The 26,356-nt window shown below is 50.0% G+C and overlaps 2 protein-coding genes across 6 annotated transcripts; one reads left to right on the top strand and one right to left on the bottom strand.

The window, feature by feature from the left end:
- Nucleotides 1-134: 134 nt before the first annotated feature.
- On the top strand, nucleotides 135-19,205 carry LOC142407490 (GDNF-inducible zinc finger protein 1-like). 3 transcript variants are annotated; one of them, XM_075497093.1, is made up of 7 exons: nucleotides 135-229; nucleotides 3,907-5,273; nucleotides 7,209-7,303; nucleotides 8,337-8,504; nucleotides 9,991-10,148; nucleotides 10,689-10,917; nucleotides 18,989-19,205. In XM_075497093.1, exons 2-7 carry the CDS (start codon nucleotides 3,928-3,930, stop codon nucleotides 19,045-19,047), a joined length of 2,055 nt encoding a protein of 684 aa, XP_075353208.1. In that variant the 5' UTR covers nucleotides 135-229; nucleotides 3,907-3,927; the 3' UTR covers nucleotides 19,048-19,205. The 3 variants fall into 3 exon arrangements, with proteins under 3 accessions (XP_075353208.1, XP_075353209.1, XP_075353207.1); XM_075497094.1 differs by lacking the exon at nucleotides 18,989-19,205 and adding an exon at nucleotides 11,538-13,460; XM_075497092.1 differs by lacking the exon at nucleotides 18,989-19,205 and having other exon boundaries at nucleotides 10,689-13,458.
- LOC142407491 (beta-soluble NSF attachment protein) lies at nucleotides 13,535-25,857 on the bottom strand. Of its 3 annotated transcripts, XM_075497096.1 has the most exons (11): nucleotides 25,586-25,857; nucleotides 22,970-23,049; nucleotides 22,225-22,341; nucleotides 20,999-21,045; nucleotides 20,797-20,874; nucleotides 19,729-19,784; nucleotides 19,201-19,285; nucleotides 18,142-18,246; nucleotides 17,817-17,885; nucleotides 17,388-17,438; nucleotides 13,535-16,887 (listed from the first exon to the last, which is right to left on the bottom strand). In XM_075497096.1, exons 1-11 carry the CDS (start codon nucleotides 25,681-25,683, stop codon nucleotides 16,783-16,785), a joined length of 891 nt encoding a protein of 296 aa, XP_075353211.1. In that variant the 5' UTR covers nucleotides 25,684-25,857; the 3' UTR covers nucleotides 13,535-16,782. The 3 variants fall into 3 exon arrangements, 2 of the variants coding, with proteins under 2 accessions (XP_075353211.1, XP_075353210.1); XR_012774965.1 differs by lacking the exons at nucleotides 20,999-21,045; nucleotides 25,586-25,857 and having other exon boundaries at nucleotides 13,535-14,365; nucleotides 14,689-16,887; nucleotides 22,970-23,218; XM_075497095.1 differs by lacking the exons at nucleotides 20,999-21,045; nucleotides 25,586-25,857 and having other exon boundaries at nucleotides 22,970-23,218.
- Between the last annotated feature and the right edge of the window lie 499 nt (nucleotides 25,858-26,356).

Raw genomic sequence — 26,356 nt, 5'->3', positions numbered from 1 at the left:
CGGTTCTCTACCTGGTGGTGCTGGGCCGCGTTGCCTAGCAACGGCCGTCGCACCGCCTGACGCCACTTCCCGCGCGCCCCGCCCGCGCCTGCGCCGTCCCCGGCCAACGGCCGTTGTCAGGGCGGGGGGCGGGGCTCTCGCGCGGCAGCGCTTCCGGCCGCCGCCCGGAGGCTGTGCGGTGAGGAGCGGCGCGGCCCGGCCCGGCCCGCTCCGGCTGCGGGGCTGCCCGGTGAGTGCGGCGGCGGGAGGGGCCTTCCCCCCCTTGGCGGCAGCCGGCCCTTCGCGGGCTGCCGTGGGCGGGGAGCGATGGCGGCTCTGTCCCCGGCCCCCCCGGCGGCCTTGCTGCCTCCCTCAGCCGCTGGCCGTTACCCTTCCCCTCACAGCCGGGGGGCCGCTGTGGCCTTCGGCGCGGCGGCCGTTGCGCCGGTAGCTGCTCTCCGCCCTGCCCCCGCCGTGGGGAGGTAGCGGGACGTGCTCCCAGCGTTCCCGAGCGGCCCGCGGCCCTTTCTGAAGGGGAGAGGAAGCGGAGGGCGGGGGGGCTCCCCTCAGCAGGGAGGGCGGCAGCCTCGTCGCCCGTCCTAGGTGCGGGCAGCCAGCTGGGCATCCGCGCCCCGTTACCCCTTCGGGGGCTCCTGCCCGCTCTCCTGGCCGGGTTGAGATGTGCGTGTGGGCTGCAGCCGGTCCCCAGGCCCATCTTCGGGCCGCCGTGGCGAGCAGGGGAGGCCGAGGAAGAAGCCTGCTGAGGAGGAGGAGGAGGAGGAGGGCGGCTGGCCTTGTCACGTGAGCTGTGGGGAAGCATGTGGCGATGCCCCGTCCTCCTCCCATGCGGGAGTCTCCTGGCCTGGTCTGGGGTCAGTGCACCTCTCTGGGTGCCCCTGCACCCTCACAGGGGCTGCAGGGCCTTTGTGGGGTGCCCTAGCCTGACATCTAACGCTCGGGCTGGGTGTTTGCCGCAGTGTGCTGTCCTTTGCTTCGTAGGTTTAACTTCTGCTTCGGCCCTGCGGACTGTGCCTGTTGTTGTGGTGCCGTTATTGTAGCTTCAGTAGCTGGAGCAATGCTAAACGAGACAGGTTGGTGCGTAGCAGTAATGTCTTGTATTAGACTGTGTGGAAATGTCAGTGCAGAAGAACAGACAAGCTTGTGGGTTCACAATTTGTTAATTCTAGCTGGCTCTCCTCTTTGCAGCTAGTTTTGCCTCTGGAAGGGGACACATTCATGGTGTGTGATGGCTAACTCTATGCAAGAGTTGCTTTTGCTTGAATGTCAGTTCTACAGGCTAGTCCTAGTGAGCAGGCGCAGTCTGCAGATTTTCAGGCCTTGTCTTTTTTAGGATGAATATATCATACTTCCGTTGAAGATGTGCCAGCCCCGTGCTCAGCAGCTCAGTCCACTTGCCACAGGAGTGGCAATGAAAAGCCTTCACAGCGCAACGTATCTTACTGTACATATTGGATTAGCGCCTGTCCTCTGAACAAATTCCAAGCCAGCGGAAGGCTAGCGATGAGAGTGAGCGATGCGTTCTCACAGCAGCTTTTGCATCTGCAAATACTATGGTGGGAAGAACGGGAGGTTTCTGTTCTTAAGAACTGTTAGACAGACTTAAGAACCGTAAGAAAAACAGGAGGTTTCTGCAGCCTTACGAAAAAAGGAATTGGCACAGTGTATCTGTTAACGCACGCGTCTGTGGTCAGCTCCTGACACGAGCAGCTCGCCGAGTACGGTTATGAGCTCGCTCACCCCAGAGGGAGAAGTTTGTGGTTTGGGTTCTTGTTTCCTGCTGGGGATCGCTGTTGTCTACATGTGACCACAGCTTTTGCTGTGTGCTCAAATGGAAAATAGGTGGATAGTTGTGAAGTAACATGATAAGTAGTTCAAAAATAATTGTATTGGGGGGGGGGAAGTTATGTTTTTATATCATTGATGATTTCAGATAAAGCATTCGGTGAGTCTTTGCTTAATTCATCCTCAAATACGTGGAGTGCCAGTGTGTCATATAACTGGGAGGAAAAAAATCACAGGCTGACTATGGAGAAAGGGAAGCAAAGTTTAAACATCCTCTTTTACGCTTATTTATAAGAGTCGGCCTTTCAGTCAGGAGTCGAATCATGTCATTCTCATTCATATAAAATTTCTATCAAAACTAAAGTGTACCATTGGGGAAAAAGCGATGTTTTGGAGTGCTTGTTGAGTTCTGAGCTGGCACAGGCGATTCTTTATCCCTTTCCTGGGTCTTTTGTTTTAGGTGTAGTAAGTGTAACTCAGTAACAGTGGGTTTTAGGTATTTGTTAGAATAATGTTAATGGAACTATTTAAATATTAATAGTAAGCTTACTGAGCTGAAGATTCAGAGGCTAGGGAATAGGAAAAGTTGGGTTCTGAGGATAATCTTTCTCTAGAATCTAAGGTAGGGCTTTGGGTGCCCGTGGTGGCTTGTGTTCCCTGTTCTCCCACTTGCTTGTTGTGTGAGGTTGAGGAAACGATTCTACTTCCCTCAGGTCTTGTCTGCCTTATTTGTGAACTCCTTAGGGCAGGGGCTTTTTACCTTGTGTAGTATCAAGTCCATGAAGCATTCATTTTACATGGCTACTAATAATCTCTATGAATCTGTGTATTTTGTAGCTCTCCGTTTTACAGTTTCTTGAAAAAATTTTATCAAAACTGTTTTAACAGAAAATTGCATTGGGATGTGAGCCTAACTTTTGGGTTGTTGAAATTAGTATGGACTAAAATGACTTTATAGCTGTATGGGAGGAGAAAGTATCTCTTTCTGATACTATGAATATTATTCTCATGTCTCTCTTTCATGCTTAATATGGCTTCCTTACTGTTATATTAATATAAATTTTGTTTCACTTGTACACTATTTTTTTGATTTATCTTTCTGAGCAAGATTTCTAGCATCCTGTGTATAAAAGGCTGCAAGTCTGCTGTACCTGAGCACGTACAGAGAAAAGAAACCTTAGTTAACTTTTAGGAATCAGAAAGAAGTTCTTCAGAGTCAAAATGCATGCGTACGTAGTTGTTAGGAACACAGTGAAACTCAATAGGTTCCGGGGGGGTGTTGTTCAGAGCATCTTCAGAGTTCACAGAAATATTGTTTGTTCTGGGATCAAAGATTTTTTAAAAAAAAAAAACCCTCAGTTCTTTTGAGAACTTTGGAGCAGCTTAAAACATTACTTGGAAACACAACATAACCTAAACAGTAGAGGGCATAGCAAAGCCCTTGTAAGGCTGCAAATGGGCATTCAAAATTCAGAGGCTGGAAGTCCATTTTGAGTGATGAATTTTTTAAAAAAGAAAACACTTAGAGGCAGTTTTATGATTTCTTAGGTTTACAGTTTGAGAATATGATTATGCAGTCTCCTATGCTTTGGTCGGTTAAGCGTTTGGAATTTTGGCCCAGTCTTGTTTAAAAGTCTTATCTCAAAAGCCTGTTTAAGGAATTGTTTATTTAGGATTGCAGTTAACTTTTACTTCATCTTACCTTTCTCTTATTGCCTGATAGGAGGGAGAATAGTTTCTTAATTCCACATGCCTTAATGAGAACATGTCTTTTGATCTTCCTCTGTTTGCTTTGTCCCTATTACAGGTTCTAATAGTCTCTAGTGTTTCAGGTAAAATTACGGTTGAGATTTAAACTCAAATTAACTTCAGAGAAATCTCGGTGTATGACTGGCGGCATGGTTTTAGATATGACTGCCTAGGGTGACACTTCTTGAAATCTGCGCTTCTAGCCAGACTTTTCACAATGCTCCTTTGAAAGTCTGGTCTCTTAAGCTCAAGCACCTTAAATGCTTAAATCTGAAGTGAAGCACTCTCGAAAGTCTGGACATGACTTTTGGCCACTGAAATCTTTGAGTTTTGTTAGCTTCTGTGCAAATGGCTAACGTGCAGTGTTGTTAACAGCTTTTTGCAGAGAGAAGAAAGATGGAAAGTAATGCAGTTTTGCTGGAATCCAAGTCCTCTCCTATCAACCTTCTGAATGAAATGCATCAGCTGCGTCTCCTGGGCCACCTCTGCGATGTGACTGTCAGTGTGGAGTATCAAGGTGTCAGGGCAGAGTTTGTTGCTCACAAGGCGGTATTGGCAGCAACGAGCAAATTTTTCAAGGAGGTCTTCCTCAATGAGAAGGGCATGGATGGCCCAAGGACCAATGTGTTCTTGAATGAGGTCCAGGTCGCTGATTTTGCTTCATTTCTTGAGTTTGTCTATACTGCTAAGGTAGAAGTGGAAGAAGACCGAGTGCAGCGTATGCTAGAAATAGCCGAAAAGCTGAAGTGCTTGGACCTCTCAGAAACCTGCTTTCAATTAAAGAAGCAGATGCTTGAATCGGTGCTGTTGGAGTTGCAAAACTTCTCAGAATCACAGAACTCTGAGGAAGAGAGCGCTACCCAGCCAAGTGTTCTGCTCGAGTCCAAAGCAGCTGCTGTGGCAGAAGCTGACCAGGCAGACTGTCCTCTGGATCCTCCAGATTCCCCAGCAGACAGGCTCAGCAATGGAATGTCTCCTGAGATGCCGGCTACCAAATCAAAAGAGAAAATGGACAAAAAGAAGGAAATGATGAAGCCTCCTTATGCCAAAATCAGAAGGGCAAGTGGGAGACTGGCTGGGAGGAAAGTATTTGTGGAAATCCCGAAGAAGAAATACACAAGGCGGCTGAGAGAGCAGCAGAAGAATGCAGAGGTTGCTGTTGAAGAAAACAAATATCCTCAAGGTCAGGATCCGTGTGATATGGAGAGAGAGGAGGAGCAAGCGGAGAACAACATCAAACCTGAAAGCGAAGAATGTGATGGCAACTTTGAATCGGAAGAAAACCTGAAAAAATCTGAAGAGGATAAAAAGAAACGAGGCAGTAACTTCAAGTGCAGCACATGCGAGAAGGAATTCCTGTATGAGAAGAGTTTTCTCAAGCACATAAAGCACAGCCACGGCATTGCAGCCGAAATCATTTATCGGTGTGAAACCTGCAGTCAGACCTTTGCCAACCGGTGCAACCTAAAAAGCCATCAGCGCCATGTCCACAGCAGCGAGCGCCACTTCCCTTGTGAGCTCTGCGGTAAGAAGTTCAAGAGGAAGAAGGACGTCAAGAGGCACATTCTCCAGGTTCATGAGGGTGGTGGGGAGCGTCATCAGTGCCAACAGTGTGGAAAGGGGTTGAGCTCCAAAACTGCCTTGAGGCTCCATGAAAGGACGCATACAGGCGACAAGCCTTATGGGTGCACAGAGTGTGAGGCTAAATTTTCTCAGCCTTCTGCACTTAAAACACACATGAGGTATGAACAGACTTAACTGGCCTTGTTAGATTCTGGGGGGAGAAGCAGAATCCCCTGGAACACACCTTGAGCCTTCAGGTGAAGTGGGGATGTAAAATGTGACTGACTGGAAAGTTTCCGTATTTCCTTTTTTCATAGCTTTTTTTTTTTTTTTTTCTGCTTTTCAGGTTAAGGGAGTTGCTGTAATTTTCTTTAAGCCAAAGTAGAGGTGCATGGGCCGGGGCCTGCTGCTGAAGCGCACAGTTAACTTTTCTCATGGGAGTAGACCTATTAAGAGTCAATGGGATGTTTCACATGAGAAGAGCAACCCCCGTGCCAAATTATGTGTAGGATTAGGGCTGTAATTATTTCAGCTAAGTTGAGGCCTCTTTATATTCAATAGAAGAATGTTATGCAATAAGGATGAAAATATTCTCAAAAGATTTGGCCGTGTATTAAATTTAAGAACAGCAGATTTGGGTGCTAAGCATAGAAAACAACTGATATGTGACTAGAAACAGGCTGACACGTCACCATCTGGAGGTGAGTGAAGCACCGAAGGCACCCACACAGAGCTGATGAAATCAGTTGTAGCACTTATATTGTAGGTGGAGGACTCAAAGGTGGCAGCGCAAACACATGGTCTTGGGAGAGACATTTTTATCAAGGCAAAAATTCTCGCTGTTAAGAGCTTCAGCCTGCTTTTATCATTCTACCAAAGCAATCATCTGCAACCAAAGTTCATATTATAGCCAGGGAGTAAGCGTGGAGAGGGAAGTGTAGAAGAAATAGCCTGAAGTACTACTACTCGGATCCAAAAAGAATGCGGTAGTGTCAGCGTATTCCTAGGTAGCATTTCCTGCAAGGTAGAAGGGTTCATTAACCACTACTTTGTTTCACCGCCCCTTTTGGAGTCAGTAGGTTTACTCCCAGTGGTAGAAAGCACATCCAGAAGCATAAGTTTTGCTAGAGTGCTCCTGTGATGTTATTGCTGATGCAGCTGTACGGCATCTCTCTTTCATCATGTGTCCTTTCCTAACCGCAAGTAACTGCTTTGTGCTGCTTAAAAAATTCGGTTTTGATCTAAGTGGAGTTTCTCCTCCGTTGTGTACCACTGTGACTATTCAATAAGCTTGTTCAATGCTGGAAACTCAGTGTTGTCCTAACTTGTGTATCGTGACAGTCTGTGGTGAGAAATTTCTCATCTTTTTGTATATGTTTTTACATCTGTGCTCTTCCTGTTGATGTATAACACCATGAAAACTGGCCTCTGTTGGCTGTGTCCCTGCAGCACTATTCAAAAGAGTCCTGAAGTGTGCATGGGCTCCAAAATTTAAGCTAGAGTAAAGTGGCGCAGGCAGCAATTCTGTAAACTGCCTTTCCTGTACACACAGCCTTCCTCGGGCGATGATACCACAAGCTTGGGGTGACGGCAAGAAAACCGACTGTACAGAAGTGGCATCTTTTTATTCCACTCCTTGGGTGCCGCTTGTTCCAGAGTAGCCCGTGACTCTACTCCGTGGCCCTGCAGGAGCAGAGTGCCGGGGAACACATCGCTCACATTCTGTGTGGAATGTTTTATTGATAGTGTCAGCAATATAAAGATACTTGCTTTACTTCAGATCCCAGGATGGTTACATTTTTCTTCCAGTCTGTCTATCTGGATACAAGTTTTCTAAACTTTACTCGATTGTTACCTTTAAAAATTTGGTTTTCCCCTAAAGAAATTTCTGGACCTGGGCCTTGATCATGCTGCACATGCATGATCGAGCAATAAAGGCAGCACTGCAGAAGCCACAATGCAGAATTTGGCCCAGCTGAAGGTGTTTCTAAAAGACACTAAAATCTTGCGTACAGGCGCTCTTCAGAGAGCAGCCACGAGGTAAAGACAACTTGCCTTGTGCTGCAAAGGAAAGAGATAGACCTCGGTGCTTTAATGTTGCTTTCTCATTTCAGAATCCATACTGGTGAAAAACCTTTTGTCTGTGATGAATGTGGTGCCAGGTTCACTCAGAATCACATGCTTATATATCACAAACGATGTCACACAGGTAAGGCTTTCTTTTGCAATGTGCTACGTATAGGAGGCAGCCTGCTGTGAAACCAGGAGATGTTATTTTCATTCAGCAAATGCTTTTTTGTTGTTGTTTTTTTTTATATAAAATCAGATATTCTCCTACCTAGACACAATTTTACTGAGAAAGGTTCCTATAGGTGGATAGGCAGACAGCGGAGAGAGTAAACGGAGCTGATTAAACCGATTAAGCCTGTTCCTGTCTGGCTGGGATCCAACGTCTGAAGTGTGGACTGAGGCTGCTTTGGATAGTCTTCAGTATCCACAGATCTGTCACCAATAAAAGGTCTAGTTGAATTCTTAAGAGAAAAATGATTTCTCTGTAAGTCTGGAACAGTTAGCCCAAGGAATATAGAACAGCTGTCTTGGCTTATTCTGATCTTTTTAAAAGCACATGTCCTTCTCCGGGGTATCCTTTGTGGTGTAAATTGGTGTTTTGAATTGACCCTTTGTACCACCCACGAGTTGTGTGTGGTGCTTTTGCATCTCTTAATTGACCTGTCTTAAAACGGCCTGCCTTCTGCCGGTAACTTGTAAGTAAATGTGGATAGCAGAAAACATTACATTACAATGAAATATAATTCCAAGAACGCTTCTCGAGATGCGTATAACTAAAATTGGCTGCGTACAGGTGGAGGCCTTTCATCAGAGGCATGCAGTGTTGTGTTTATGATGAGAGCAAGCCAAGAATACTCTAAAGTCGGCGAGAAGACTGCTAGCTGCAGATCTCCCGGGGCTTTTCATATGCCGTGTAGAGCTGTTAGTGTACTGTTGGATAGGTGTGGTTGCCCCTGTTGCCCCTGCACTTGGAGGGTTTTGTGCAGATTTCTCGCAGGAAAGCTCTGTGCCTTACGCAGAGATCACTGCTGTCACTGTGGCCCGTTCAGATCCTGCTGTGAGGCTGGCGTGTGGTTCATTTGTATCTAACAGCGTTCGGTTTTTGCGTGTGAGGTTTAACAGCCTTCTCAAGCGCTATATTGGTTTAATTCTCCTTTTCACCCTTGCCGTAGGGGAAAGGCCTTTTATGTGTGAAACGTGTGGGAAGAGCTTTGCCTCTAAGGAGTACTTGAAACACCATAACAGAATCCATACTGGATCCAAACCGTTCAAATGTGAAGTTTGCTTCAGAACGTTTGCACAGAGGAACTCGCTTTACCAGCATATAAAAGTTCACACAGGTAGGAGGTGCGCTTTTGGTTTGAAACAAAGCACCACAATTTAAAGACGTAGAACTCACAGTTGCATAACACGGGCAAGGAATTTCTCAAGTCGGATTTCCCAATACTTTAATTCCTACGCTGCATGCATGTTTTGATTCTCGATGCGGTGTGTTCTTTCATCCACTTGCCTTCTCCTTGTACTCCCTGTGCTTCTTACCGAGTTACAGCAATTCTCTGAAATACTTCCAAGAGCTACACAGGTCTTGCTAATAATACTGCTAGGATTATTAGTGACTGAAGAACTATGTCTGGTTTAGCTCTGAGCAAAGCACTGCGGAGTGCTGATCTCGTTCGTGTCTGCTTGCCCGCCTTTCATGTTCGCTTTCTCTCCTGCTTGGATTTTCTCTTCAGTGTCTGTTTTATTCCCACCTGCTCCTCTGTTGTTTTTGAGTAGGAAGCAGTGACCACAGGTACAATAACGCTGACTTTCAGGTGGTGCTGTCAGTGTCACCTAAGCTTTGTGTCACTGTGGAAGGACAAGAGAACAGTCACTTTCACTCTTTGCAACCTTAGCATTTCTCTCCATTTTACACTCTCTTACCCCGCCTCTTTAGAGGGACAGCACTCTCTGGTTTCTTCCTAATGCTAGCTCTAAATTTCATCCCTCCCGTGGAATCTTAGACATGCTTCCTCTCTGAAGTTTTCTTACCCGCTCTCTCAAAGCCCATGTTATTCAGCAATACAGCAGGTTGCAAATACTCGTGTTACTTTCATCATGTAATAAATACCACGCTTTCTTATCCAGCGCCACCCTGTAGGAAGCGTCCTTGCCGATATCCTCTGTTAACAACAGTCTTGCTTGGCTGCCGTGCCTTGCTCTTTCTTTACTTCCTGCGTCTTTGTGTCCAGTGCGGCGTTACTGTAGGGGGAGCAGGGGATATCGGCAATGGCAGTGCTGATGTTAACGTTTTTTTCCTGTTCTGGAACGTCATCCCTTTTCCTGTGACACCGCTTGGATCTGTTAGAAAGTTTTTTGGTATCCCTTTTTCTACCTTAGCCAAGGAAGGAGTAAACATGTGGTTGTTTCAGAAAGTGCTTAATACAGTGACTGCAGCAACAGTTTATGGTGTATTTGGAGAGAATCTAGTGGTTATGAGCAGCTCTGGTATTCATGCTCACAGAATGTACCTTGTACATAGGAAAACTTGTATTCGGGGACAGGGCTTTAGCTGCTAATGGGAAATACGTGTAAAAAACGTGGAGGCTTCAGTGGTTGCACACATTTATGCTGGCTATGGGTCTAGCCCTTACCCTGTATCTGCTTACTTCAGGTGTGTCAAAATTTACCCAGCTGTGAGAATTCTGGAAATGTCTTGTTTTTTTTCTGAAGATGCTTGTGCGTGCCTTATTGTTTCATGAAGTGCAGGGGTTGCTTGAGGTTCCCCAGTGAGCAGCACTCGTAACACCCCGACGTCACCGCTTTAACGCTGTGCTCTGCTTTCAGGGGAACGGCCCTATTGCTGTGACCAGTGTGGTAAGCAGTTCACACAGCTGAATGCGCTGCAGCGTCACCATCGAATACACACCGGCGAGAAGCCGTTCATGTGCAACGCCTGTGGGCGAACTTTCACTGACAAGTCCACCCTCCGACGGCACACTTCGGTAAGAACCCGTCACCCCGCTACCTCGTAGCCCTAGAGCTTTCTCCGTGGCCGTGTACGGACCTGTCAACTTTGTCAGGCCCGGAGGGGACTTCCTGCCCAGTTTTTGTTGGGTTTAGCACATCGTCCTCTCTCTGACACGGCATTACAATACTCGAATGGTTTGTGTTCAGTTCTGTTGCTGCAGGGAAGCCATTCTTAATCCCTTGCGGCACAGCCCGTATAGGTCACGCCTGAGGAGTGTTCAGTCACAGATTTGTTCTGTGACTTCTGAGCGTGTTCCCCATGCAACTGGCAAGCGACAGGAGAATTCACTGTCGAGGCCAGGCTCTCTGCTGCACCGGTTAGATGCTTTACGAAAACAGGAAGCCCACCGGGGACACAATTAGTGCATGGATTTATACTGACCTAGTTATGTGGGATGAAAAGAGAGAGCTTTTCTACCAGTCAGGTATGAGTTGAGTCCAAGCTTTTGCCTCCCGGCCACTTGTCAGGTGTTCAACCTTCTGGTTTTTTTGGTTTGGGTTTTTTTTTTTTTCAGATACACGATAAAAACACACCCTGGAAGTCCTTCCTTGTCATTGTTGAAGGAGCATCTAAGAATGATGAAGGTCACAAAACAGAGCTTCCCGATGAAGAATATGATGTGTCACCTAAAATACCGGAGAAGCTGCTGTCTTTCTCTGAAAACGGCCACTATCAAAACTTGACTGCTGTCCCGGGGAGCGTGACTGCGCTGCACGACAACGGTTCTGCCACGGGAACGGACTGTAAGTCAGATGGGACTCCGGGACCCCAGGAAGCCCTTATAGCTACCACTTTAAGTGAGCTGACAGTGCTGCATACGCAGACAGACTCTATTCAGCCACAGCTTCATGCTCTGGTGAATATGGAATAATTTGGTATTTAATCCAGTTTAAGCTGCACCCTTTGTATAGTCCTTTGACTTTGCCAATAACCTACTGAGGGAACTAGGGGAAGCTATTCCAAGGAAGCAGGGCTAGAGGGGAAAGACATGCACTGGATTTCCAGAATTTCCTCAAAAAATTCATTATCCACCCGCAACGTGTACAGCTCCATCTCCTGAAGGTAGGGCAGAGTTAACACCACGACAGGGTGGTGGTGGAGGAGGCCGAAGTCCCAGGAAGTTTATTCCCTACGGATGAAAGGGTGTAGTTCAGCTTGTTCGCTCTAGCTGGCCTGCAGTAAGTACCTATATTCAGATAGGTTATAAAGAAGGTGCGAGTTTGATTTCCGCTTGATTTGATGACACACGTACAATCAAGAGAAATGATGTTGTGTTTCTCAGCCTAGTAGCTTAGTGAAATTAATTGCGTTTTCCCTAGTGGAAATTCATACGTAAAATAAGTTTTACTAAATTGCTTTTCAGGAAATGTTGGTTTATTTCTGCTTTTGCCAAAGATCCAAGCAGTGAGCCAGCTCACTGCTTGGGAATATGAGTGGGAGCAAGCTTCGGAGAGATGTAGTTGCGTTCCGGAAGTTTTGATTCTCTAGTTGCAAAATGGGCAAGCGGCAGCCAAGCGCTGCGTCTGTACAGGTGGTGGTATTATTTTTACCTTTCGGTGAAACCTGGTGCAGTTTGACGCTTGCCTTCAGTCAGTCTTCAGCTTACATGTAACTTAGCAATTAAGAGGCCGAAAGGTCTCTTGTAAAAATGGCTCTGAAAAGTAGTGCTTCAGCTGTGCTGGAAAAGCTAGGGTAGAAAGACAGCTTATTGCCATTTTCCTGGTAACTTCTACCCAAGCCCTTTTCTGCTGGTTCAGATAGGTCAGCAAAGCTCTTTTCTCCACCGTCACTTAAACATCGCTGCTGCTCAGAACCGCAGACTTGCTTTTAAATGAAGTAATACTCCGGTGGGAAAAGTTAATTACTGTTTTGCTGTTGAGCTGCTCCAGCTAATTCCACCAGTAGTGCAAGAGTCTCCAGAGGTAAATTCCGTTACAAACGGGAGGCAGTCAGGGTTCGTTTGACTAATGGCATAAAAAGATGCAAATAAGTGAAAAATGTACTGGACTATTCAAGGGCTTTGGGCCTTTATTTCCCAGATTGCGAATACTTTGTCTGTTGGAATTGGAACGGCAGTTTTAGGCCGGTGTCTGTTTAAGGTGTTAAGAGAGGCAGGCCTTGAGAACAAAAGCGATGAATAAACTTACAGCTCAAAGGCTTTTCCTGATTAGCATCTGCTGCTCAATTTGAGTAGAATAACCCTGGCAATGCACCTTTTTTTGCTTGTTTTAAATAAGGAAATGTGACAAAGTGAGCAGAGGGACCAAGGGTCCCAAGCATGACTTCTGTTCAGCCCACGCTCCAAAACTGCGACTTCACAGGGCCTGCTCCACCACCCCCGGGGCTGGGATCCCAGCAGCACCCATCACTACGAGAATCACGCTTCGGTTTGGGCATTTCTTACCAAGACAGCCAGCTCTTTCCTTAGTATCTCCTCCCCTTCCCCAGGGAGTACATCCCCTTTTCTCCCCAGTCACGCCCAGTAGCTGGGAAAGCTCTTGCACAGGGAAACCTGAGAGAGTTTCTGTCCAGGATAAGCATTTTCTGCATTTCCTGTCCTGACACCAAAGCTGGGCTGGAAGGAGAAAGTCGCTTTGGTTGACCTCACGTTAACCTCACCGGAGTACTGGGGAGGATTTGAGGTACTTCCCCTGCCCAGGGAAGGAATCTTTGAAATAGCTGGCACCGGCAAAGAAACATCCGCCTGGGATGACTCCCGGTTTTGGGAGCAGCTGTGAACCAACAGCGCCTTGCTGGTAGGGTTAACACTTCAAACTCAGGACCAGCTTCCCAGTGCCACCGTGTCAAAATCTGCAGCTTTTCTAATTCATTTTCCTGTTTTGCCTTTCTGTTCTCTGTTTTAATATTCATGTAGTATTTCCACAGGAGCTTTCTCAGCTGAAGCTGTGAGAAAAACTTTCTGAAAGATTGCATTAGGGTAAAGGTAAGCACAATCAAGCCTTGTTAGGGCCCGTTCTAAGGCTTAGGGGTTGGCAAAGCAATAAAGAAACCCAAACTGTGGCACAGAGCTATTTTTGAACCTTAAAGGGATGCCTGATGTTACCAGGGAATCATAACTTAATCTATAGAAAGGGAATTTTTTTTAAAGAGAACACTTCCAAGAGGTTATATTTGAAATATTTATTCAAGCACGCTGTTCCTGTTGAAGCTTAGTATTCCCCATGACCAATGTAAAGAGTTTGTAGATATATTTAAAGTCTGAGCATTAGTACCTGTAGCCAGGGAACCTTTTGTACTCCGTGAATGTACAGAAGTGAGTTACTCGTATGAACTGTTCTTATTAAAATATTGAAATCTTAAGACTGACCCTTCCAGTGACTTGATGATCGCCTCGGCTGTTTCTGTACCCTCCACATAATGCATAGACCCCGTCGCTGTGAAGGCACCGAGACGGGGGCAAGTCCTAACTCGGCTGTACTGCAGGCCTGAAGCTGTTGGGTGCCACTCTTCTTCCTCAGGCCCTGCTGCCCGAGAGCGACAGTACAGCACTGTGCGAGCCTGGGCTAGACCTCACCTTTCCACGAGTCGGGATGGGTTTCTTGGAGCTGACCTCTAGCTAGGTGCTAAGAAACACGCCTGAAAAAATAGGAAACGTGACACTCTGGGACGTTCCAGTTTCCTGCAGATGACACGTTGTACGACAAGCAATTAAGTGGTGTGACAGTCACAGATCAGCCGGTGCTTTCCTATATGAGTTTTCCCCCGTAGGATGTATGTACCTTACCTTACAGACTGACTGAAAGGAAGCGCTGTGCACACTGGCTTTTATCGTCACACCCTACGGCTTTAGGTCAGGCTCTAGCTTTAGCCTGCATTTTCCAGGAAAGAACATTTATCACTACTTACATTCATGATTTTCACTTTATTAATGTACAGATTCACACAAAACATTATATTCTCGCTAAGGCCATTTCATTAATAAGTTTTCATAGTACAGAGTTGTGTACTGGGGGAAAATACAGCAGAGTGGCAGACTGGCATTTTAAAACTGTCACAATTTACCACTGATACACTGGAGGACATGCTGTAGCCTACTTATACAGAACTAACATTTGTATTTTAATGATATTACCCCAGAGCACAGTAACAGACCACACAACTCCATGGGTACAGTCCTCTGGCCCACCAGCTCCACATCCATCTTACCACAACTGTGCATAACACTGACAACTGGAAAAGTGAACAAAAAAAGGCATCGAATACTCGCCTCGGTTCCGTGTGACGCTAGGAAAAGTAAACCTCGCAGCCCGTGCCTCAGCACCCCTCACCAAGGCTCCAAAGGTGTGGGCTACAAGTCGAGACAAACCAACCCCTCAATACAGGTCTTTGCTCGCTAAGGAAACCGGTAAATGAAACAAAAACGGTTCCGACCCCATCCTTTTCACACAGGTATGTTCAGCAGCGGTTACAGCTTTAGGCCCTCTTGTCCAAAATGAGAGCAAATCTGCAGCTAATCCAGCTTTAGCGATAAGATTACCTACCTACCTACCTACCATGCTAGCTGCGTCCTAAGCCCAGTATTCTCCCTGCCCGGCGGAGGTGGCACAAGCACGCGAAGGACGCTGGTACCGGAGCGGGACGCCCTCGGAAAACGTCAGCCGGTCCTTGTTTCTGATGAGCGGAGGTGTGCACCCGTCTCGGGCGGAGACAGACCAGGACCGCAGGCTAAATGGAATTTAAAGTATTTCTTTGCCAAAAGTTTGTGGGAAGACATACGTGACGCAAGGTGCTCTAAGTTAAAGCGAGGGTTTTGTTGCGGACAGAGGCTGATTGTGAGCAGTAGCCTTAAAAACACAGCGGAGGAGGGAAGAAACGGAAGTTGCTTGGAAGAACGAGCATCGGCCATCCAGGCTTTTTTAATGCACTCACCTTGCCAGTTCTGCAGGGCTCACCGGTCTTTTCTGTCAAGTTAGGATGTACAGAATAGTCTACAGAAAATAAGCGACCAGTGAGATCAGTCGGGAAAACAAACAAAAAAAAATAACTTGGCATGTACCAGGAGCGTCTTGGGGATTTCTTTTTACCACTGACTTGCAAAAGTACCACTTTAACAGAACTGAAGCCCTCAGACCGATAAGCCAAACTGTGTTCTACTCAAAGAAATACCTAGATTAAAAACAAACTGAAGGGCGAAAGCCGGCATTTTGGCTGCCGGAGCATGAACAGAGACAATCGCTTCATCAAGAGAAACAACGGGCAGAGTCCACACTGGGCAGCAGTGCCCGCCAAGGGCTGCTACGCTATCCCTGCTCTGGCCGTGGAAGAGGGGCCACTAAATGGCGGCTGTGCCAAATAAAGCAATTAATTACTTCGTCATTCTTTACAGGGCAGTAGCGCAGCTGCAAATCACTTCATTCCAAAGAAATACTGCGTGCCAACTCCCGCTGACACACCGCATAGGGTCCCAAGCCCTTCTTAATATACACGCATGAAGTAATAGGTAGCTTCATCACCTCTAAACAAAGCATTGCACGGAAGAGCCTTGGGTGCAGACATTTTAAAACACGTTTCTAAAATTACCGCGGGAATTTTGAAACGTGTCTCCAGCTTTTCAAAGCAAGCTCGATTCACCTGTCGCCCAGACAACTAAACCAAGGTTTCTGTGTAACATCAAGTCTCAGTCAACACCTTTGCACGTCACAAGAACGAGGCAGCTTCGCCAACAGCAAAGAGGTCAGAAATTAACGGGTATTGCCCGGCGCACACAAAAGACCTGTAGCGGAGACGGCAGCGGGAGTTCACGTAAATGAAAAGTTAGAAAAATAGATTATTACTCGGGTCAAGTCATCTCGGGGGTAGGAGGGATGGGATGCACCACAAAATAAAGTAAGTGGAAAAATAGATCCAAGAAAATATAGAAGAACCTTACATTTTCTATTTAGATCTGAAATACAAAATACACCGTTAACTAGGTCTACTCGCGACGACTGTCCGGGGGGCTGACACCGATCGGAGCAGTCCTGTCCCCTAGCGTGTAATGCTTTCAGCACTAGGTCGTTAGGTATGCTGTATTTATACGTGCACACGTGGATCTGTATAGGATGTATACACACACAGGCATACTGTATATGAGAGTCACAAAGCCTTTCACTAGCACCATTAAAAAAGCTCAAATCGTTTAAAAAAAAACCAAAACAAGGTCCGAGTGTATCTGACAGAGGTCCAGTGAGAAACAGAAAACGGGAACAACACAGCAACAGAGCAGAAGCAATTATTTGTACTGCACCGGCACGGACAAAATATCTACGTGCTGGAATGGATGGTACTGAGCCTTAAGACAAAACAGCAAGAAAAAATAGAGGTTGCAAGTGCAGACTTTGGGTTCACAGCTAACAAAACCAAGAAAGGCTTTCTGCCAGAAGCGCTTCTTTCGCCTCGGAAAGATCTGCCAGTGCTACCCAGAGGATCGCTTCTCAGCTACCCATGTTGTCACGACAAAGAGCAGGATACTAAAGAAACACACAGGTCATTGGATTTGTAAGCAACGAAATAAAGCGAGATAATTTTATCACGTATCCCATAGTGGTCCTTGGCTGTAACACAAGAACAGATTACTTAGGCTGCATGCCACAAATACCACGAACGATTCACTTCAGGTCGCCATCCCCTTCTCCTTGGATTGACTTTTTGATGCGAAGCAACATGGTCGTAAGCCACTGATCCAACCGCGATATTGAGTCAAATTCTTTAACCTATTTGAAAAAAAACCAGAACGGTGTAAGGTATTAGAAAGCAAACGAGACTGCTGCAAAAGAAGCGTTCTGCAGCTCTTGAGGTACGGTCTTTTAAAACGTCCAGTCTTCCCAGAGAAAAAAATAACATAAAAGGTATCTATCTATCCGAAAACACCCAGAGCACTTTAAGCCGCTGTCAGACACCGAAAAGGGCTGGAGCAAAACCAGGCAGGATCCTCACTTAACTCTCAGTGATAAACTAGGAATTTTAAAGTATTGCGTTACTATTTGGGACTTGCTGGAGCAGAGGCTGGCAGCAGCTCTGCTAACGTCCGTCTCTCCTGCGGGTTGTTTCAGCAGCGAAGTGCCCCGTGTTTTGCCCCGCTGGACTCGGTCACAGCACTCGGAGCTCGGGCAACCAGTTACCCAACACGTAACAGCGCACACACCCCAAAAAGATAAAAAAAGGAACAACCCGCCATCCACGAGCGCGCCTCAGCAAATTCCTGACTACTTACTGCCTCGGTGTACGCCTCGCAGTTTTGCTCCTCGTGGGCTTCCAGCAGTTTCTAGGAGAACACCGTTAAAAAATTAGAAAATACTCTGTTACTGTGTGTGCCCGCAGGGCCAGTGCGCAGGCATCTCGTCCCCAGGAGAGAGGGGACCTCTGCACCCGCACTGCGGGGCACCCACGTGGCCGGCAGCCTATTCAAACCACCCGCCGTGAACACAAAAATAGTTTGGGGTTTTTTTAAGTTCGCTAGAATAAGTATCCTCCTGCTGCAGCTACTTCCACCAGCCCCGTAGAAACCCAAAGCAAAGCGAGTCCGACGTCCTCTAAAACGTTTGAATACGTGACCAAATCTACGGCAAGGTGAAAAAGCACACAGTAAAGGGCCGTATGCGTTTTCAAACGTGACTATTATTTTAACACTGGCTTTACTCACTTTCAATAGCTTGCACTCCCGTGAATCTGTGAACGCTGGGAACATTTCTTCATATTTCTCAAGCGCGAGCTGAAAGAGAGAAGATAGATAACCTTTACGCTCGTTTCACACAAAACTACTCGCTTTTTATTTCAGTTTTTGCCTTCCAGTCCTCAAACCGCACCGAGAGCTCGGGAAAGCATTCACAGTACATCCAATTCGACACTACGGCACTTCAAGCTTCAGGCCACGCGAATGCCTGCGCACGCCAGAGCGTGTCTCGGCAGGCAAAGGTTGATGAAGAGGGATGCAGAAAGTTGGGGACAACCGCTCCGAGCCCACCGACCTTTGCGTTCAGCTCATCCACGATGAAGTGGCACAGAGCGGCTTTGAAGAAATACTCTTTCGCGCTATACTTGAGCAAAGGATTATCCATCGTGTTTGTTCCGACCTAGGCACAAAAGGATGAGTCGGGAAAGAAGACCGCATCATTAAGAACTGAATTAAAAACAGGACAGCCAATTAAAATTATGCACAGCACCATAATGCAAATAAAGACCACGGGAAAAATGCCAGCGTCCGTACAAAAGGCTATTGGGAAGCCAGACAGATTTTTTTAACTAATCCCAAGGGAGGTCAGAAACCCGCACGCAGCTGCGAGAGCACCCACGCAGCCCGCCCTCCCAGGGAGCCACTGCCCCAGCGCAGGGGTGCCACGCCGCTGCCTCAGCACGTCCCGTCTGATGCGGAAGGGGAAAGCACGTCGACTCGGTGAAAACCTGCTCCAATATTAACCCTCCAGCAGCGCAACAGCAGCACCGCAAGTATTCCCAGGTAAATACCTGGTACAAAGGCAGAGCAATCAAGTTTGCAAATCTAGGGAGGGGGGAGGATTTTCTGCCAAACGTATTTGTAAATACGCTCAAAAGTGTAATTACAGATTTGCTTCTCCCAGCCTTTCTCTAGAAACAATAGAAGTCAGGGGAAAAAATGCCTTTGGTAAGTTAAAGCAACTCTTTAAAGCAAAGGAGCAAACCATGTCTCGTAAAGGCATGATCAGCCCCGGAGTAAGAAAGATTAGGAGCTTCTAGGCACGGCAATTTTGAGAGACCGACGCGCTGACCCGCTTTTCACTTTCGAGAAATTTTCAGCTCAGGATTTTCTCTAATTCACATCTGTCATCCGATCTGCAGCACCACTGAAACAAGAAAACCCTTCACCCCCGACCAGACCTGAAACGTCCCACGTGTAGGAGAGCCCTTAACGATTTAGCTGCGGGTAACTCGGTCCTACAGCAGAAAATTCATCACGTGCCCACCACCGAGATGGCCGTAACTGCCCCGACGCCAGCGCAAGGGACAGGAGCTCAGCCGCCGAGACGCGATGGCCAGCACACCATCCTCACCTGCTCATAGATTTCTATCGCCTTCTGGTACTGCTCCAGCTGCGCGGCGTAGGCAGCCACCTTCAGCAGACACTTGTTGGCTGAGCTACAATCAATTATAGCATTAAAGTAAGTAATTGTGTCCTGGGGGGGGAATCCATACCCTGGTACCTCCAAGCACTACCTCTACTACTCAGCGCATCTAAAAGTGGGACCCAAAAGCTGCAAATGAGGGGAATTTTCTTTTTAACAGCCAAAACTGAAGCAGACGGAAAGGCACGCAGACCTTCAGCTCAGCACAGAGCTGGTGTCAGACACCGCTCAATCCCTCCGTGCTTTCTCTGCACCCAGAGCGGGCACCCCAGACCAGACACGCCTGCGTGCAGGATGAGAACCTTCAACAGAAATCTGTCGAAGTAGGACCCGGGCATCCCACCAAAGGGCATCTGAGAAGAGGCTGCAGGCGAGGTGTGCAACGCGTGGGCCGTCTAGGACAAATCCCCGTCTCCAGCCCTTCCCCGTTGCGACTCTTTTACAAAGACGACTTGCCTGTTAGACTCCTCTCCTTTGTAATAGTCTGCAGCCTGCTCGTAGTGCGCAATCGCCTGGGGACAGAAACATCGCGCTTGAATGCCACTTCTGAAGTACAATTTTTGGTCAGACCAGCGTACAGCGACCGCGTTCACAAAAGCTTTTCCATCCCGCGCACAAAGGGAGCGGCGGCACGGCACACCGCGGGGTTCCCGGGGGAGCGAGGCGCTGCCACGCATCCCCTGCGCGCTCAAAACACGAGGCTGCCCTTGGAAACTTGACCGTGAACTTGTTAAGAGTCCCGAACCGCCGGGCAGGTTTAATACAGGTGACCCTGCTCTTGAGGTAATGACCACGCACACTTACAGTCACGGTGCGACAAGGCTTCTGCCAGGTTTGCCACGATAGAATAAATCGCTTAACAGAACAGCCCTGACACAGCAGGGCTTCATTTAAGTGGGGCTGCACGTGGAGAGGCAACACTGAAGTCATTAATAGAGATAGATAGGATCCAATGAAGTGGAACTGAGGAAGCAAATGATTGTCTAGAAAATAATATCTAGAAACCATAAAATTTTGTTCTGCGAACTTCAAGCAGAAGATCGGCAGCCAGCTGAGCTGCTGCAGGATTCCCTGAGGGACCTCGGATACGGGAACAAGAGAGGGTCGGTGCTGAAGCGTGAACTAAAAGTAACAGCAGCTTCCTTTGGCTGCATCAGAAACCGGCCATAAAACTGCCCCACGACTTCGCCAAAGCGCTTTTCAGACGTGCAACACTTCAGTCGAGAAGGTTTCTCACCTGGGCGTTCCTGCCAGCCCTGCCGGGCTGTTGCTCAGCAGAGGGGCACACAAAAGAGTCAGGATTGCCCCGCGAGACACCCGTGCTGGGAACATCATCGCTCACCCTGTTAGCGCGAACTTCAAGTTATGGGTGACTTGCACCTGCGCACGGAAGCCTGGTGCCCGACGGGAGATGGCTTTTATCGGCCGCGCTGAGCTCGGCGCTGCTCTGGCCGGAGAAGGAAATGCAGCCGCCGCCGCAGCACCTGCAGAGCAGTACCAGCAGCGCCTTACCGGCATCCTTACCTTTTCAATGTCTACCAGCTCGGCCTCGTAGATCTCCGCAATGGTGATGTGGTGCTTGGCAGCGATAGTGAATCGTCCCTAGAGAAGGCAGAGGTAGCACGTGAGACGGGGGCTCCCCCTCCGCCCAGCACACACAGCATTTACCGAGCTGCATCTCTTACACGAGCACATCGGTCCACGAGCTGCCAGTGCAGCTTCTTACCATGTCGGTGTAGATATCGATAGCTGCATTTAAGCAGTTGATGGCCTCTGCAGCATGAGTGTTCAGGAAAAACAACAAAGTCAGCCAGCACGTCAGAATTCCCAGCCCAAGACCTCCCCCCTCCAAAAATCAGATCTCAGTAACATTTCTCTTCATCAGACCACGAACCAGCTTCTTCGATAAATATCTACTCGCACATGTACGTACGTAGGCCTTGAACAACAGACGTAGCGTTTTCAACCCCTAAGACCTACAGACGTAACGTTCCTCGCATTTTTGCACCCGCAGATCCGATCCCGATTCACCCAGCCCAAACACCCCCATCCCACCGACAGCCTGCCGGTTCGCCCGGGCAAAAATTCCGATGCTGAGAGGTAAGAGTCAAAAATTAGGATGGGCAAAATACAAACAACTGGTACCCCGGGTTTGTCAGGCTGCACCCTCAAACAGAGCAAAATTCAAAACGCTGATCTCATAAACGCGCAGAGGCTGCCATTTTCTAGGAAATTGGGGTGTTTTACAATTATAAAACAGTAGCGTCAGGCCTCAGTCAGTTTCTTCAGCCCCCTGGCACAGAAAAGCATGGGTGATACTGGTGGGTTCGTCGGTTTGTTCCCAAACACGCAGCTGGGATAAGGGGAATCTGAGGTCTTCCAGAAAACCACAACCCTGCTCTTTCCGACCAGACTGAAAGAGTCCAGATCCTTTACCCTCGTCCCTTCAAAGGTCGGTCCGTTTTCCTCCCACCTCTCCTCTGCCCCGGGGAAACCCCTGGGAACGGGGCTGGGGCTAAGGGCAGGGATCCCACCGCGATCCAGACCCGAGACCTGCCTTAAGCACTCCTTAAGAAGCGAGTATTTCTCCAAAGCCAAGCTAAACCAGGAAGGAAGCTACCGACGGCAGTGCTTCACAACCAACGCGCTGCAGCGTACCAACGCTCAGCGAAGGCTTTGGTACAGCCAAAGCGCCAGAGATCACCTAGAGGAGATGACACCCCTACGCGTGCCGGTCCACGCGGCAGACCGAGACGATGCTGACTAGCTCGCGTCGTCGGGAAGCCTGCTTTGGAGAAGCAGAAACGCGGGAGGTATTACGGCTTTCAAGTAGCCTGCAGCGAGAACGCGCAGCCCCACGGACCCGGTGACTACCGAAAGCCTCGGCACGCCACCTCTCCTCTGCCGCTAAGCAGCTTTGCAAGAAACAGTCCTGGATTTCGCTCCCCTTACCTTGCGGGTCTGCTTTTTTGTAGGCGTTGCCGGCGTCCACGAAGCTGGTGGCCGAGTCGTGTTTGCTCTGCAGCTGCATGTGCAGCTTGGCCGCCTGACAAAACGCGTTTCCTGCGGCTGGGAGAGAAGCGCACACCAACCCCGTGTACCCCTCCGGCCCGGCAACGGGGGGGATCGCCGCAAAACGGCAAAGCACGCGCGGCTTCCCAGGACCCAGAGAGATGCAACGAGCCCTAATAGTTTGTGGCCAGGTACTGCTCGTCTGCCAGGGGTTGAGCCCCTCGCCATGGGGCGCAGTGGGGCATCCCACCTGCACGCTCATCCCTGCTCCTGGCTGCGCCCGGCATCTGCTGGAGCAGCAAGGGGGACCCCTTGGATCTCGCAATCTGTCGGATTTGACGTCCCACCCCAAAGGTATTTCCTTGCTTGATGAGCAAACCCAAGGCAGCGCCCCTTCGGCAGGCTTCCCTGCAGAATTACGAGCTTTCATTTTAAAACGGTAAACGGAACCCAGGCTAATTTAACACCACAACCCCCCCTGTCGGGGCACCCCCCTTTGCCCACCCTCCCAACATTTACATCATCGCAGGGCCGGGCAGAGCAGAGGAATTGCATCGCCACAGGGACCATCCCCACGGAAACAGCCCGGGATGTAAAACTCTGCTGCGATAATTCGCAGCAAGATGCTCGGGCGCTCACGGGTCACCCTGGCGTCAGACCTGCCGCCGACGGGGGCTGTACTCACCGCTCCAGTTTTTGGCGATCTTGAACATGTTGGCAGCCCTGGTGTACATTTCACAGGCTTCCTCCACCCTGGTGTTGCCCCTGAAACGCAGCGAGAGAGCCCCTGAGCCCCTGCCGGGACAGAACGCTGCCCCCAAAGCGGGGGCCGAAAGCCAAAATAGGGCTTGGGCTGTTGCAGCCCCCCGTGCTCGGGCCACGTGGCCCCTCCGGGCTTGACGAGGCTGATCATCCTAATTTGAAAATGCAGGGCGAGCACCACGCTGCTCGGAGAGGGGAAAGCTGGATTTGGGGGACTGGCAGCCCCTCGCCAGAGCCTCTCCCAGGGGGTGCCAGCTCGTTATCAACACCCGGTGGAGATGGGGAGAAATTTGGTTAGTGCCTAATGGGATCCCCCCCCAAAAAAAGCAGAGGGAAACCCACTCCTGAAATGGCAACTTAGGGTTTTGGCACGTTCCTAAAGAGTTTGGAGCCTGGAGCAAGCCCCCGTCTGCTCTTTGACTTGGGTCCCTCCTTTTTGGGCAGGAGCAGCTGGCTTGTAAGAGTCTCATGAGACACTCAGCAAAAACACCTGCAAAAAGCAAACTCTAGTACACGACAAACTACCCCATCATTTAGGGAACATAAAGCAAATCAAAAATTAAAGAGATGCTAGACAACTCGCTGCTTGCCTAACAAACGCAGGCGCGCGCTCTCCGGGTCCCGACAAATAAACCTCATCAGACCAAGCCGCGACACGCCGGTGGGCTTTCACCTCTGCGTCTTCTGGTAGGGAACGCAAAGGAGAGACCAACCAACTCAACGCCAAGTCTAACGGATGGGGCTTAGCAGCGTAACTCGGCTCCCCGAATCGCGTGATTAATAATTAATTTATCTTGAGAGAGAAGTTAAATATTTTTCTTAATTAAATGCAGATTTCTTCACGGACTTACTCCTCCCAGCTCGTTACTGCCGTCTGTAGCGCACAGTCCTCCTGACACCAAGAAAGGGCTGGAGCGCAGGAGGTGAAAACATTTATTATTGCCATTGTTTTTTTCCCTTCCTTCTCCTGGCAGCCGACCAGATTTCATTTCTAAGTACAGGCGGTTTTTCTGGACCGCTCTTTCTTGCTCTTGAAAGCTGCCTTTTGCGTGAACTAAAGCCAAAGGAGGCGGCGCGAGGTAACGCTACACCCTGCAAGGCGTCCAAAACAGAGCGGTTTTCACTCTTTTAGTCTCAAAAAAACCCCTCCAAAACCACAAAGCAAAGCGCTTGTGCAAGCTAATGGAGGTCTTCAGGCAAAAGCCTGGCTGTCGATAACGCTTCTGGCCGGGCACTCGGCGTCCTGGGCACTCCCTTTCACCGGGAGGATGCCGAGAGAGAGGTCACCCACCACCTTTTCTTCCATTTTAAAAGCAATTTTTCTTGCATCTATTTTTAGCCCAAGAAAATGAAAAATTTGCCTCTCGAAATCTCTGCCGGTTCGCTCCAAGGATTTTCGGCAATTTGCCGCCCGGATTACACCCCTGGAGCACGCCCTGCCTGATTAATCTGCCAGAGGCTGGGGAGGAATTTATTTTTAAAACTTCTGCGTTTAGGGCTGCGGGCACTAGATTTTTCCCAGCTGTTGTTTAGAAACATCGAGGCCTCCACAGGAGCATCACTCCATAAATGCTCTTTTTCTTAAAAATAAATAAATTAAAAAAAAAAAAAGCCAAGGTTGAGGTAGCCAAAACCACTAGTTTTTCCAAACCCTTCCAGGCACAGCTCTCGCACCCCCAGGAATACCTACTTTTGAACAAAAAGACCCAGGAAAAAGGAAGCTTTGCCTTTTTTGGGGGTATCGCTCCCCCGGGCAACCCCATCCCTCCCGAGGGTCTCCGTGCCGTGGGCCAAGGGCTCGGTGCCGTGAGGGGCCGGTGGCTCTGCTGGGCAGAAAATCATCTGTAACGCCCCGAGCCCGGTCCCGACCCTCCCCGGAGCTGCAGAAGGCCTCAAGGAGGACGGGGGCTGCCTGCCGCGCCCCGGCACGTCTGCAGCAGCCCGAGCAAGAGCCCCCGGGTGCCGCTGCCCGGTGGGTGAGGGTGCTCGCCGGGAGAAGGTGAACCCCGGTGACAGGGCGGCCGTGAGAGGATTACCAGCGGCGAGTCCCCGAGCTAAAGCCGGGATGAGCAAGCACAGCCGCCGTGGGACCGGACCCGGGGCGGGGGGGGCACAGGCAGGCCCCCCGCTGCAGAGGCCGGGCGGGCTCATCGCACCGCTGTGCCCACGGACGGCGGCAGGAGGCAGCAGCCGGGGGGGGGCACGGCGCGGGAAGGGGGGGCTGCGTCCCCCGCGCCCTAACACAGCCCACCCGCTGCAGAGGCCACGGGAGACCCCCACCCACGCTGGGAGGGGGGGGGGGGGCACAGCACCCAGGCGGAGGGGCAGGAGCTGGGGCTGCCCCCCTGCAGGCACCCACGCACAGGGCCCAGCTCCCTTCGCACACCTACACCCACCCCCCACCCCCCCCCCGCTTTTGCAACCCCTCCCTTCGCACTCCGCGCACCCCCCCACCGCAATCCCTACCCCCCCCCCCCCAACCCGGGCACCCCCCTTCGCAATTCCGTCGCGGCCCCCCCGGCGCCGCAGCCCCGCTCACCCGAAGAGCCCCCGCAGGAAGGAGTGGGAGCCCTTCACCCGCTTCTCGGCCTCCGCCATCAGCTGCACGGCCTCCCGCTCCTTGCCCGTGCTGTCCATCGCGGCCGGCCTCCTCCTTCCTTCCTTCCTTCCTCCTCCTCCTCTTCCTCCTCCTCCGCCGGCGCTGCACCGGCGGGCGCGTGCACGGGGAGGGCGGCGGCGGCGGGCGCGTGCCCGCCCGGGGGCGGGGCGCGCGCACGCTGCACGGTGCACGCTGCAGGACGGACGGTGCAGGTTGCAAGGCTGCACGGCGCACGGGTGCAGGATTCCTGTCGCGAGATGCACGCTGCATGTTGCACGGTGCACACTGCACGTTGCACGGTGCACGCACCCCCCAGCCCACGCCACCCCAGCTTCGGGACCCCCAGGCGATGCTCACCCCAAAGAGGAGGAAGGCAAGGCACCCGGCAGGGTTTTCCCTCCAGCTCCGCTCTCCAGCGTTTCGGAAGCAGCGGCATCGATGCGTCGCGAGCCACGCGTCGTGCGCCGCGGTAAGGCGGCGCGAAGGCCTGGACGCTCTCAGGATTCTTTTGCGGCTTCTTTAAAAGCGAGCGTGCCCACGCCCGCACGTGCAGCCGGAGTCAGTCGGCTCGCGCAGCTTCGCAACGAGGGGGAACCACGCAGAAGGGTTAAAATTGTGCGGCTGCGTCGCCCCAGAGGCGTCTGTAACCCCCAGAACGACAAAAGTCATTTCTAAAGGTAGATTCACGCGCCAACGTCCGTCCCCGTGAGG

Source organism: Mycteria americana, chromosome 3, assembly GCF_035582795.1.
Source record: "Mycteria americana isolate JAX WOST 10 ecotype Jacksonville Zoo and Gardens chromosome 3, USCA_MyAme_1.0, whole genome shotgun sequence".
NCBI lineage: Eukaryota > Metazoa > Chordata > Aves > Ciconiiformes > Ciconiidae > Mycteria > Mycteria americana.
Note: the sequence above shows the minus strand (reverse complement) of the source record. Positions and strands in the feature narration are given on the sequence as shown.

Bases quoted from the DNA above. Each gene is read 5' to 3' on its own strand.
- LOC142407490 (XM_075497092.1), top strand. From the start codon at position 3,928: ATGGAAAGTAATGCAGTTTTGCTGGAATCCAAGTCCTCTCCTATCAAC. The intron at 8,505-9,990 runs GTAGGAGGTGCG...CTCTGCTTTCAG, and splicing joins GCATATAAAAGTTCACACAG to GGGAACGGCCCTATTGCTGT. The intron at 10,149-10,688 runs GTAAGAACCCGT...TTTTTTTTTCAG, and splicing joins CCCTCCGACGGCACACTTCG to ATACACGATAAAAACACACC.
- LOC142407491 (XM_075497095.1), bottom strand. From the start codon at position 23,197: ATGATCAGCCTCGTCAAGCCCGGAGGGGCCACGTGGCCCGAGCACGGG. The intron at 19,785-20,796 runs GTAAGGATGCCG...TTCTGTCCCCAG, and splicing joins AGCTGGTAGACATTGAAAAG to GCGATTGCGCACTACGAGCA. The intron at 16,888-17,387 runs GTAAGTAGTCAG...TTTTTCAAATAG, and splicing joins GCGAGGCGTACACCGAGGCA to GTTAAAGAATTTGACTCAAT.